The following is a 13095-nucleotide window of genomic DNA, read 5'->3' as shown; positions in this document are numbered from 1 at the left end:
GAAGGGGAGAGCCGGGTCGATTGAAACACGGGACGATTGAAACACAGCGATTTCCTCGAAAACCACGCAAGTCTTTCACGGCAAATTTCGTAACTACGTTCAGCACGGAAGACTGACCAACCCCGGGAAATTGTGTGTAATGACGTTCAAATGTTATCCCCGCAAACCAGTTTTTAAGTGCGGCAAGTAGAATCTTCTGTGCTGTATTTTTTTTGTGATAAACAGTTGTGTTTTTTGTTTCATGGCATACTAATATGACAATTCAACTGATGAATTAGTACTTAAACCTGTCCTAAAGTGTGTAATATCAGAGTTTTGAAGTTAAGAGGCAGAAAAAGTGTAAGTGCCAGTAGTCTCTGTCGGGACAATTGAAACACTTGTTTCAAACGTCCCGCACGTCACCAGTTTGCTTAAAAGTAAATAACAGGATGTTCAACTGTGTATACCTAAACATGACTTGGGACAGAGAAATAAGTAAATGAAATGAAAACGTAGTCGTCCAACTTGTATAAAAGAAGACATGTGAGTTTTAATCGAAATGTGCATCTTGACAATTAGGCCTACGCGAAGGACAAAAATATTTTTTTACCTATTTATATTATGAGAAATAATGTGACATTTTTAGCAATGACGAGTACACTAGTATGTTGTCCGGTATGTTACAGAAAAACAAGAGTAAGGTCAATAGTTACTGTTAAAAATATGCCGTTTCATTCGTCCCGCATAATATGCGGGACGAACACACACTTTCAGCATTCAGAGTGAAGTTATGCCCGGTTGCTGTTCGGTTTATCTACTTTGAGACACACCTGAAGGAATTCTCCTCGAACCCCCCCCCCCCTCTCTCTCACTCTCTCGCTCTCTGGCTGGTTGGCTTGCTAGGCCCTTGCCCCATTAGCTTTTATACCTTATATGTCATTAGCATAACTAGTAGACAGGGGACAGGACACGCAAATGGTTCCACACACAGCCTGCCCTGTTGAGCTAGTTAACTAATTTGCTAGCCCGTATGTTTGCTAGCTCTGGGACTAATGGAAACCCCCAAGGTAACACACTATTTTATCCCCTTCTGGGAGATCTGATCCCCTAGTGACCCTGTTTAGGCCATGTCCCTACTCATGCGGTTACACATGTTTTCCCTGTTCGGCCTTCTGTTCAAACTAAAACTGTAGTTTTGTCCCCCAAATGCGTAGAAGACATTCAAAGTCCCACCGAGACGTCATTTTTGAAGACATTGAAAATGGTCTGTTATAGCAGTGCTAGAGAAAGCATATGAAAACAGGATTTCGGCAAAAGTGTGATAATTGTGACGGGTTCCCGGTGTTACACCGAATTCTGCGACCCACCGAAAAGTGTGACCCCAGGGGGCGCTGTTGCACATTATCTGCAACATGCACTTGTGCATTATAACAAAAACATAAATAAAACATAAGATCTCCGGTGGTTCTTTCTTTTCTTGATACTAACATTAACTCTAAACAGCATTTTACACAGTAGTCTATAATAGGAAATGCTCAAAGGTAATCAGTATAATTTAACACTGACTGTAGCTTTTTACGGGTAAAGAAGCAACGGTGAAGAACCGTACTAAACGCCCTATCCATTGTATGGGGCTGTAAAATGCTAATCAAATCAATCAAATGTATTTATTAAGCACCTTTAATAAAAAGGTAAATGGCTGCGGGGAGATCTTATGTTTTATGCATGTTTTTGTCATGCCTGTCTACGCTTCAATCTCATGCATATTGCAGAAAATATGCAACAGCGCCCCCTGGGGTCACACTTTTCGGTGGGTCGCAGAATTCGGTGTAACACCGGCATCTGCGTCTGGCTAAAGTTGTCCGGATTTATGCATGAGACCGAGCAAGTCTGGGCCGCTAACTTTTTGCCACAAAGACAGCATTCTAACATTTAGCAGGAGTCGTGTGGATATGGTCTGAGTGACTCCTGGGACAGCAGAGCGAGTGGAAACAAGACAGGCTTTATTTATTCTTTCTCCCGGTGTCGTCCTCCATGACATCCACGGAGATGATTGTACTTGACGTTCCCCTAACGGTTCCCGTGACAGCAGCTGATGCAGAGTGATTGACAGGTAGCGTCTGTTGTTAGGCAATGTTTTTGATGTTTCTCCTGGTTATTTTGGGTCTGCGTCCGTCAGAAATTTGTTCCGCGATCACAATAATATTTCATGGTTGGATGGCATCGGCCGGAATCCCGTCTGATTTGCTTTTTGATTTTTGAAAGCTGGGAATTTGAGTACAGTTTGTGTTTACGTCACAAATGTATACATTTTTTAACATAATGTAGAGCAATTTTCATGTACCATATCGGCCCAATTTTTTTACTGGAGAACAAACCCAGGTGTATTCAAAATCAGAAGGGATTTCAACACATGACAATCTGAGAGAAAAATCCCAGTATGGTACTATAACCATGTGGACAAATACAAACTTACAGAAGACACAACTCTTGTGTGGAGAAGAGGGAGGAGCCTTAAAAAATGAGGCATATCTGATGGACGTTCAGTGATCCTGATCACTTAGATGTGCCTTCCTGCCAAACACACATAATTCTGTGGTTTGGGGATGTTGTGATGAGATTATTGAGAGTATTTGTCTCTTAAATCCTTCCATTTGCTTGAAATAATCTGCTGCCCCAGTGAGTGTAGTTGGAGCTTGGTCTTCGTTGGTAAAAGTCAGTAGATCACTATGTCCTCCTATATGACTATTCTCTATACAAAGGAATCAAAATATAGTTTGAGAGTTATTAAGACACCAGCTTCTATAATTCTAGCAGCCAACCACAGCTTAACTGTCACGAGTCCTCCGACATAACTCCAGAAGAACAGAACGTTTTGACCCGCATTGAAACCCGCTCGAAGACATCCGCCACAAGATTTCAAATCCGGCAGTTAAACGCAGTGAAAGAAATAAAACGTTAGTCTAACATCACCTAGAGCTGTAGTGGGTCGTGACAGCGATTCAAATTGCGCAGACGTCAAACAGAGAGCGAATGAATAAAGGGAAGGGGTTTATTTCCTCCGGTGCAAATTAATGCTGTGTGGAAAAACACACCGCTCTGCGGCCGTCTGCCGAGGTTAAACAGGGTGGCGTGCGTGCTCCTTGCTGCCGTGCGTGCGTGCGTGCTGCTCCCAGGTGACTTGCACCACTGCGCCTGCGGAGAGTGTAAATGTCCCGTCTTTACCCCCCCCCCCCCCGCTGCCACCAGGGTCCCCAGACACGCTTTTAGCCCCCGCGGCGCTCGCATAACAAAGTTATCAGTTTTAGGAAACCCCGCCTCACAGCCCAATACGGTGCTCGCACCTCTTGACAGTTCCATTAGCAGTTTTCGGGGCCAGCGCAGTCGCAGACTTGGGAGGCCTGTTTGTAATTCTGACAGTTCAACATATTTATTGTTGGATTAGACTGTAGCGTAAGTGTAAAACAACAGATGTCTGGCCGATATGGGACGACCACGGTGAGTTGGAGGACAGGTGGGCGACAGAGACGTGTGGCAACGCGACTGAATATTAAATAACAGCCCCCCTGCTAGGTTATTACACGGACACATTTCATCTCCGATTACCTTGGTATCTGTCAGTGGGAATGTACTGCAAGGTGAAAATTATGGTTTTGCCTCGTTGACAGTGACACACACCTCTGCGATGGAACATATTGTCGGAGCATATGTATTTGTTGTGAAGAGACTAGGCTTAAACGTTTTTTCGTTGGAAGGAAACTACTTAACATGTGGGTTGTGAAAGTGTTGCGGAGGCAGGAGGGCTTCGGAGCTCGACAAAAAACTCACATGAAATGTAAACACAAAATATCTCCTTTATTTATTTTTTTTCCCTACCTAAAGACTACACAGAATCACTGATGTAGTTCTAAAGAGGCCTCTACATCTGCAGTATTTTACAGCTCCACATCTTCCTATATACAAGTTTACAGAGAAGCGTTGGAAACACAGTGTTGAGAACAATCCCAAACCTCGGGGCAGTCAAGGGACTTAAAAAACGAAAATGAAAATGAAAAAAAATAGTCTTTATGACGCAACATTTCTCAGTGCAACAGTCCACAATGCAAATATCCTTCATTCGGAGTATGTTGAACATACATACACATTTTTTTGTGTTTATTTTTTTAAGTAAAAAAAAAACCATGTCACCGCAATGATCCAACAGCAGAAATAAGAAAACAGCTTCACGTTTGTACAGCTAGAGACTCTCACTGACCCCCCCCCCCCCCTTCTCCTCCCTATCCCCCCCTCCCCCCTCCCCCTAACACATTCACATCCTCCACACCAGAAAGCAACGCAAGGTCGGCAAAAAAAAGAAAAAACCGACCAGCTGGGTCTCGTCATCGAGGGGTTTCATATCCTTCAGGTGAGTGACATTTTCACCGCCATAACTTGTCAACCCCCATCCCTCCCACCGCCCGGGGAAGGGGGGGGGGGGTGGGGGGGATGGGGACATATGGGAGAGCAGGGGAACGTGGGCCAGCGGTAATTACGTCCTGGCGGATTACATCGCGGCTGCAGGCGTGCATCGCTGACCTTTTCCCTGCGCCTCACCTGCAGGTTTAAATGCGCTGGAACCCGGAGGCGGGTTCGAGATACGCTAACCTGCGGACGTAGAGCTCCTCGGACGCATGCACAGCGCCATGCGGGTCGCCCCCCCCCCCCCCCCCCGAAAGGCCAAACGCAGCCCCCCACCCCCCTGCTTAGCAACCGGGCGACGAGCCGACCTATCAGGAGCGCCGCGTCAGGAGCAGCGTCATCATTCCTCTTTGTCTTTTTATTTTTTTAAGTAAGCCGACATTCACAAACTCTTCAATCACAGGCTTTATAAGGTTTGAGATATTTATGAGGAATACTGAGGAAAAAAGTACATTGCAAAACAGAAGGAAACACTGCGACTGTAGATGCCATGGAGGTCCGCAGTTGGGTGGAATCAGTGGCTGAGTGGAATTTAAGGAATAATCGGACCAAACTTAAAACCATCTGGTATAATTTATTCCGTATATGGAATCACCCTCGAGTACAACATTCAACAATAAATGGAACGACAGTTCACTTGTTTTTTTTTTGTTGTTTAAATTCACATTTGTTTATACTGTTATTTCATATAGTCATGTTATGAAACACAATTCAAAGTCATTTCAAAACCATTTCCCGTAAAATATCGCTCGTTTAATACGGACATTGATTCCACAGTTTTGCTCTGACAGTGCTGGCTCTGAACTATACGCTTAGTGTGGAGTTTTTTGGACCGCTGTCAAACAAGGATCAACCAAGAAAAACATTCTTTTTTTTCTTCTTCTCTGAAGCAAATTCCAAAATAACTAAAAGCCTGAACAGAAAAACATGACCTATTCCTTTGCTGGCCTCGGTGCACAATGCCAGTTTCATAAAGCCTTTTGAGACATTTCCCAAATTTTAAAGAAGGCTTTCACATGCACAGTGTGCCCGACGGGCCTTCAAGGCTCGGGTAAGTAGCAAAGCCTTTCCTAATAAGAAAAATAAAATAATAAAAATAAAAAACAAAATTCAATGAAACAAACTACAGGACATCAAGCAAATGAAGGTGCTTTGAAACATTTGCTAGGGTTTTTTCATTTTTTAATCAAGGGCTCACCAGCGATGATGCCGATACACACACACGTTTCTTCCATCGCGTTTGCGCAACCGGGGGCTACCGGGTTTTCAAGTATAAAACAAAGAAAGCGGGAGGGGATCTCCTTGGCGTGGTTGAGAAGGCAGAACAGAGCAAGCTGGGGGGGGGGGGGGGGGGCGGCACTCTGCAACTCTGGGGCCGAATGGAGCCAGAATCGCACAACAACAACACGATGGATTACCCACAATCCACCTGGGGGTTCCCACACCGAACCACCGGCGGGCTTGATGGAGCGGACATGGGGTACTTCGACTTTATCACCACGGGACCCAAAAGACAATTTCAGTGTGTCCGTTGGGGCCCAAGCACACACCCAGAAAACTCTTGAGCACACTTGGAATTGCCGATCCTTTCGGAACAGGGTGTTTCTGTGCATTGTCAGGCCGCGACCCACCTCCAAGTGGACCGCGACCCGCTTTAGGTCCTGACCCATAGTTTAAGAGACACTGCAGTAAAGTCAGGAAATTAAGCCACAAACTAACACCGTGTTCCTCCTCTGGCCCAGAGGCCCAGAGCCACTGGGGCGTCTCCCAGTGGGTGGGTGGGGGGGGGGGGGGGGGGAGGGCTTATCTCTGGCTGTAACAAGGACTCCTCACCCCTCAACCCCCCTGCCCAGCGTTTTATAACCACGAATGGGACACAACCGTCCAAGGAAACCAAGTGGTGGTGGAGTAGGCAGCTGTCTTTGGCAACAAGTCTGGTGTGTGTGTGTGTGTTCGAGAGTGGATGTGTGTACGTACATGTGTGTGTTTTCACGTGTGTGTGTGTGTGTGTGTGTGTTTGTGTTAGTGTGCGCGAAGCGTGCGTGTGCTAGTCCCTCACCAGCGGAGCCCTGTGTTCATGTCACCTGCGTCCCGCCTCGCTCTGTCTCATGAAGTGGACGTTGTTGACGCTGTCGGCCAGCTCGGGGTACTGGTCCACCGACACCACGTAGAAGCCGTCGTAGCCCAGCACGCGGCCCGAGCCCAGCAGCTGCTGCTTCTCGCCCTCCGTCCAGCTCCGCGAGCACTCCTCGCCGTCCCGCAGTCTCTGGCGCTCGCGGGCCCAGGCGCGCGCCACCGCCCGCTCCCGCGCCGCCTCCAGCACGCGCGCCTTCTCCTCGTCCACGCTGCTGCCGTAGCGCGTGTTGAGGCTGAGCGCGCCGTACTGCAGCCGGATGTCGGTGATGCGCCGCGTGCGCCCGCCCACCACCGCGTTGACCTGGGACACCGTGAGGTTCACGCCCGTCTCCAGCGTGCGCCGGCCCACCGTCATGCCCAGCAGGGCCAGGTCGGCCTCCACCGAGCCCTGCTTGACGAAGTAGTGCGTGTCCATGCCGCCCACGGTGAAGTGCAGGTCCTCCAGGTACGCGGCGTCGTTGAGGACGGCCGCCATGCGCCGCCCGTCCTCGTTGGCCAGGCTGATGATGTCGGTGCTCATGCGGCCGTCGCGAATGGCGAACTTCACCCCCTTGCCGAAGATGGAGCCGGAGGACGCAAACTGCTTCCGGGTCTCGGCCTGCGGGCAGCCCGCGCCCTTGGCCCGGTAGATCTGCCCGAAGCGCTCCAGCTTGACGAAGGACTTGAGCTGCCTTTGGACCTCACACTGCACCCCGAGGAAGGACTGGGCAACACAGGAGAACATAAGGACACCGTCAGTCCCCGCTGCCATGAAACAAGGCTTAGGAGAGTACAGCTTCAGTTAGCATATACTGATATTCACTACACAAATAAAACAAAGGAAAATAAATATGACAGGAAATGTCAATTTCATGTTGATATTATTACCAAGCAGGTAGAGTCACTTGAAATCTCATTGTTCAGCCTTTAACAGACAAGACAATGCAACAGCAAAAAAAATCTAATCTCGGTCAAAATAAAACGGTATTGATATTTTATGTCAATAACAACCCCCTAGCTCTACAGTCCCTCCAGCAGCCAGAGGGACGAGACCCCCCCCCCCCCCCCCCCCCCCAAGGGCTTCCATGGCTCCCAAACTAAAGAAAAACACAACAAGTGTAGCTGGAGACTCGTGCTCCTTCATTAGCACATCAAACATCTCCGCCACTCCGCTGACGCCAGAGGACGAGACGGCTTTTTCGTGCCGCTGTGTTCCGCTGAAACGCTGTGATTAATAGTGTTGGTTTTATGGGCTGCTTTCTCTGCGAATGCTAATGTTTGATCTAGCTATTGTTTCCCCCCCCCCCCCCCCCGCCGCCCCTTTCCCTTCACGACACCATGATGCTAAAAGTTTGTTAACAAACAACAGAGAAACCCGCAAGCCTCGAACACGGGGGGGGGGGGGGGGGGGGGGACAAACATAATTAAAATCTAATTCTGAGGAAATATCGTGACACGAATTTCTGGAGGACATTCTTTACGTCCCTGTTTGTTCATTTTCTTATCAATCTTGAAATAATCCAAATTAAAAAAAAACGTTGAACCTACAGCGAGGGAACAGGGAGAACAGCCTGAGCCTTGTTCATCAGGTCAAATTAAAATCGAATTTAGGTGCAGCTCTGACAGGCCGTCCAAAATGGTGGACCCTGGTTACACAACGGTTGGTTGGCAGCCAAGCCTGGCATCTTTGAAGTTGTGAACACACCACGCATCGCCCCAAAAGGGGGGGGGGGTGTGTGTGTGTGTGTGCGCGGGGGGGGGGGGGGTTGGGGGTGTGTGTCAACGCGTGTTCGTCTCTCTGATCAGTGGTGACATGCGTGGTATTTTAAAAACAGGGTGACATGCCACTCTCCTGACAGCCCGCACTGCAGCAAACATGCAACCTGGAGTCAGTGGGTGGGGACACCACACACCACCCACAACACCACCCCCTCACCAGCACTACCACCACCATCAGTACCACAACTACAACCAGTACCTCCACAACCACCACCCTAACCCCATAACCAATACTAACATCAGCACCAGTACCACCACACCAGCTGCTCCACCACCCCTACCTCCACAACCACCCATACCACCGACATAACTACACAGCCCACAACTACCACCACCACCACAATCACTACACCACCTCCACCCTTACTGTGCCACCATCAGCACCACCCCATCAACCATCATCACATCCACCCCCACTACCAATACTATCAAACCCCCCTCATGACCCCCCCACCCCCCCCCCTCCCACTGCCAGTAGATCAACATACACCCCCGCCTCCTCCCTAGAGACACGCTAGCCCCGTCTCCTAATGTCTACTGACAAGAGGCACTCCTTCTCCAGAGGAGGGGAGTGAGGGGGGTGAGAGAGGAGGGGGGGGAGGAGGAGAGGAGGGGGGTGAGGGAGGAGGGGGTGGAGGAGGAGAGGAGGGGGGTGAGGGAGGAGGGGGTGGAGGAGGAGAGGAGGGGGGTGAGAGAGGAGGGGGTGGAGGAGGAGAGGAGGGAGCCGATCTAATCCCCCCCACCGTGTACACCGTCACACATCCACCACCGCCACTGCACGCATCACCACCAACTACTATCCCCAATACCACCTCCACCTCCATCACCACCTCCACCTCCATCACCACCACCACCACCTCCATCACCACCACCACCATCACTACCCCCCACAATCACCCACCCACACCCATCATGGTGGATGTGGGTGGAGTGGGTCGTATAACTGCTAAACTACTCCCCCCCCCCCCCCCCCACAAAGACGCTCTGTGTATGTGTGTGTTCCTGTTTGTGTGTGTGTGTGTGTGTGTGTGTGTGTGTGTGTGTGTGTGTGTGTGTGTGTGTGTGTGAGAAAACGGGTGTGTAATGTGTGAGTGCTTGTGCGCGTAAGCTGAGGAGGGGAGGCAGGCAGGGGTGTCAGATGTGTGTCCGATCCAGGCAGGGGGTAGCCTACCCTGGGGGTAACTTTGCACCATGTCAGGCTGTGTTTGTTTACCGCGCCTGGACAATGACCCAGTCATCTGGGCCCCAGGCTGGTGTAAATGGGGCGGAGGGGGGGGGGGGGGGGGCGGTGGTTGCAGCAGTGACCTTAGCTTTCTAGTTGAGGTGCCCTCATCCTGGGATGCTGCCAAAGACCGCACCCCTCACCCCAACACCACCACCAACATCACCCTCACAACCACCCCCCCCCCCCTACCCTTACCCCCACCACATCGGAGCACTGCGGGCTGTGATCCGTCCACAACATCAGAACCAACCAGGGGGGTTGGTGGAGCCATACCCACAGGGAGCGATTTCCTCCCCCTGGACCCTGACAGCAGTGCCCTATCCATGGGCTGACACAGCGCCACTGCTCCCCGGGAACCGGGCTCTGGATGAAAGCAGTCACGGAGGAGAACGAGCACTGTGGAAGTGGAAGATGCAGCATGGCTGTCTATATTTATGCTTCAAAGGGCGCTGCATTTAATTGGGTTGCTTGCAGCCGGGGAGCACTGCCATCGACAGAATACCCCGGCATGGTATTCACGTGTTGTTGGCCTTATCTCACTTCTTATGATTATCATTGCGCACTGTGTGCGAAACCATCTCATTTTTTCCTCCCTTTCCCTGCTGTGTAGTCTCCGGAGATCGAACCAAGTAAAGCTTTGTAAGAATACACTGAACAAAGCATCACCAGACTCTAAATCTAGGCTAGTAATGCTATTTAAAGTCACTTTCTTCTTAAATAATGTTACGTTAGTTATGTCCTTTCATAAACACTATGCTTGAGTGTTTACTTGAAGGGCTTTGTGGGCGTAAATAGAAACACACGTTTGCGTTGTTCCAGTCTCATTACTCAGCCAGGCGCCACTTCCTACTTCTTCTCGGGGACGAACATAAAACCGTCTAATGGAAGCTCAGAATAGCATCCGAATGAACTCATCGTGTCCGTTCCTCTTTCAAAAACCCCTCCACCGAAAACAAGATTGAGAAGAAGAAGAAGTACACAGGAAGACGGAGAGTCCAGGGTTCACAAAGAAAACGTCCATCCCCCCAGAGCACGGCGTCTTGACTTACTAATGAGCAAACCCTCGGCCGCGCTCCGAGGCAGCGGCGGCGGAGCCAGAGAACCACGCAGCGAAAGATGACTTATTTTCTAATGCCTTTTTTTTCTAGGCCACGGATAACTACTGGCTTTGACTCTCTATGGGGGCGGTAGACTTTGTAAACTGCGGGGTTGTGGCCAGGTGCATTAAAAGCCGATCTTTGAACACCATTAAAGAGAAAAACTATGTCGATTCAGAATTGGGATGCACCCCGCCGGCTCCTGACTTCTCAAGAGAGCGTTTTCTCCACTCCCGTATTCCATCGCATCCACGTGCTCCCACGTTTGAAACAGAATATCTATGAATAGAATAACATAATCTGGCACTGTACGGGGTCTTTATAGTGCTAACACATGCCACGTTCAGGGGCGTCCCACAGAGGGAGGAGGGTGGAGGGGTGGGGAGGGCAGGGCTTTTGCGACTGTACGGGTTGGTCTCTCGCAACGGATATCAAACAACCCTCCTGGAGCAGACACCATCTCTGAGAGATGGAGGAGGAAGGGGAGAACCAGAGTGGGCTCCATACCAACACCTACTGTATCCTAGTGTCACAAGCTCAAACTCCGGACCAGATCAAAACTGTGTTTCACTTTCCTCACTACATATTCGTTTCGAGTCGACCAATCATGTTGGTAGAGATGGGATCTTTAAGAGCGTGATTGGCTATTTGACAGCTAACACAAATTCGGCAGGCACTAGTAAACTGTAAGACAGTGTCCGTACAGTGTTTACAAATCAACATCATGCAGACTGGCCACTGTAGAAGTACAGGTATTAAAATCCCCTTCTGAAAGTTTAATCTATTCGTGCAAACACATTTCTCTTCATTAGAATATCTCCCTAATAAAAGGAACAGCAAACAAGGAGCTATACTTGGTCCCATGCCATTTTTCGGTTTTTCGGGCCAGGTTCTGTGCCGTCTCCCCCCCCCCCCCCCCCAAGGAGATCTGCTGTTACATAGTAGGACTGCTGGATCCCAGATGCACTGTACCCTGCTCTGTGTACGGTACCCCCCGTTGCTGCACTGTCAAGGCACTGGGGGTGCATTATGGTTCATCCCCCTGTAGAACGGACTGTGGCAGACTGCCATAGTCCACCTCCAGGATCCATCTGGTTGAACTTGCCTCTGTGAGTCTTTGGTGTTAGGCGGTAAGTGTATTTAATAGCCAGTGAACACTTACACGCATGTCAAGGTTTTCCGTACCGTTTCAAATGTTGATTCCTATATTGTTTGTCAGCGACGATAATGACGCATTGTAAACAACCGCAGGGCGGGATGTGTGGGGTTGACTCATACCACCTAGTTGGTCCTAATTTGGGAAGGTTTTTTAATGCACACGTTACATAACTCCTCCTTGCGTGGAATATTAATACCTTGAATCGAATACAATCCATCTTTAACGGCTTCCTCCGTCGAATAGAAAGTGACACTCAGTTTTCACCCTCTATAGTTTCCTTTTCTGCATCTTCAACTGCCTCTCCGTTCAGGCGTTTGCGTTCAGGAATCTAGCCTTCCACTGAGAGTGGTTTCACTCATTACCTTCGAAAGCTTTTAGGGCTTTCCAAAAGGGGGACGAGTCCTGCTCTTACTGCCCATGAAAAGCCTATCATGTTGAGGCGAGGGACCGGGGTGATGTTCACCCGTCTGTTCAGCCCGTTCAGCCCGTCACTTGGCCTGGCCGATGGCTGCCGTTCAGAAGAAGCCGTCACCCGACCCGGGGGCCGTGGCGGCGGCAGCCTGTTCAATAATTCAGGGTGAGTTGGGAGGCGACTAAAAAGGGCTGATAAAGGCGGGAACCAGAGCATGTCTGAGGGTGTAGCTGGGAGCTGAAATCGATGGCAAGTGGTGGGGGGGGGGAATGGAGAGTGAATTTCCCTAATGGCAGAACAATTACAAGAGCTGTTTAGCCTGACCCCCTTTCCCCAAAGAGGAGGACAGAGTGCAAAGACCCGGATCACTGGGCCGCGGTTTGGCCCTGATCACTACCCCTCCCCACCAGTGTGTACACTGAGAACCCGACTCCCAGAGAGCGTGTCTGTGAGCTAACGATTTTTTTGGGAAAGGCAGAAGGCGATCTGGCGGACTGGTGTGAACTATCTTTGGCGAGGTCTGAGGTGTGGAGAACACAGGTGGCGTGGCGGTCTGGCTCACCTTGGTGCTGTCCCACTCCTGCATCTTGAGTTGGGTGCTGCGCAGCTCGTAGGAGGGCTCCATGGTGTCAGTGTTGGGCTTCTGGTAGCCCGGGATCACGTTGTACAGCTGGAAGCCAAAGGTCACCAGCCAGCTGTTCACATCTGTGGAGGGGAGAGGAGGAGGGAGGACGTCGTGCTATGTTAGACGCATATAGGTTGAGCAGCAGGGGGCCGACTTGTTGGTAACAAACTGACTAGGGTAGCAGGCTTGAGGGAATAAGCAGTGGACTGGTCCCTTGGAACGGTGGTACTCAAAGTGTGGGTTGAG

The 13095-nt window shown here is 50.0% G+C and overlaps 1 protein-coding gene across 1 annotated transcript in view; it reads right to left on the bottom strand.

The window, feature by feature from the left end:
- Nucleotides 1-6312: 6312 nt before the first annotated feature.
- Nucleotides 6313-13095, bottom strand: part of tenm4 (teneurin transmembrane protein 4) — a 174785-nt gene continuing 168002 nt past the window's right edge. Inside the window, exons 18-19 of the mRNA XM_056610354.1 lie at nt 12787-12929; nt 6313-7276 (exon numbers count right to left, since the gene is read on the bottom strand). Coding sequence (XP_056466329.1) covers nt 6518-7276; nt 12787-12929 — 902 coding nt within the window. The 3' untranslated portion in view covers nt 6313-6517. The remainder of the gene's footprint in view (nt 7277-12786; nt 12930-13095) is intronic.

Source organism: Gadus chalcogrammus, chromosome 16, assembly GCF_026213295.1.
Source record: "Gadus chalcogrammus isolate NIFS_2021 chromosome 16, NIFS_Gcha_1.0, whole genome shotgun sequence".
NCBI lineage: Eukaryota > Metazoa > Chordata > Actinopteri > Gadiformes > Gadidae > Gadus > Gadus chalcogrammus.
Note: the sequence above shows the minus strand (reverse complement) of the source record. Positions and strands in the feature narration are given on the sequence as shown.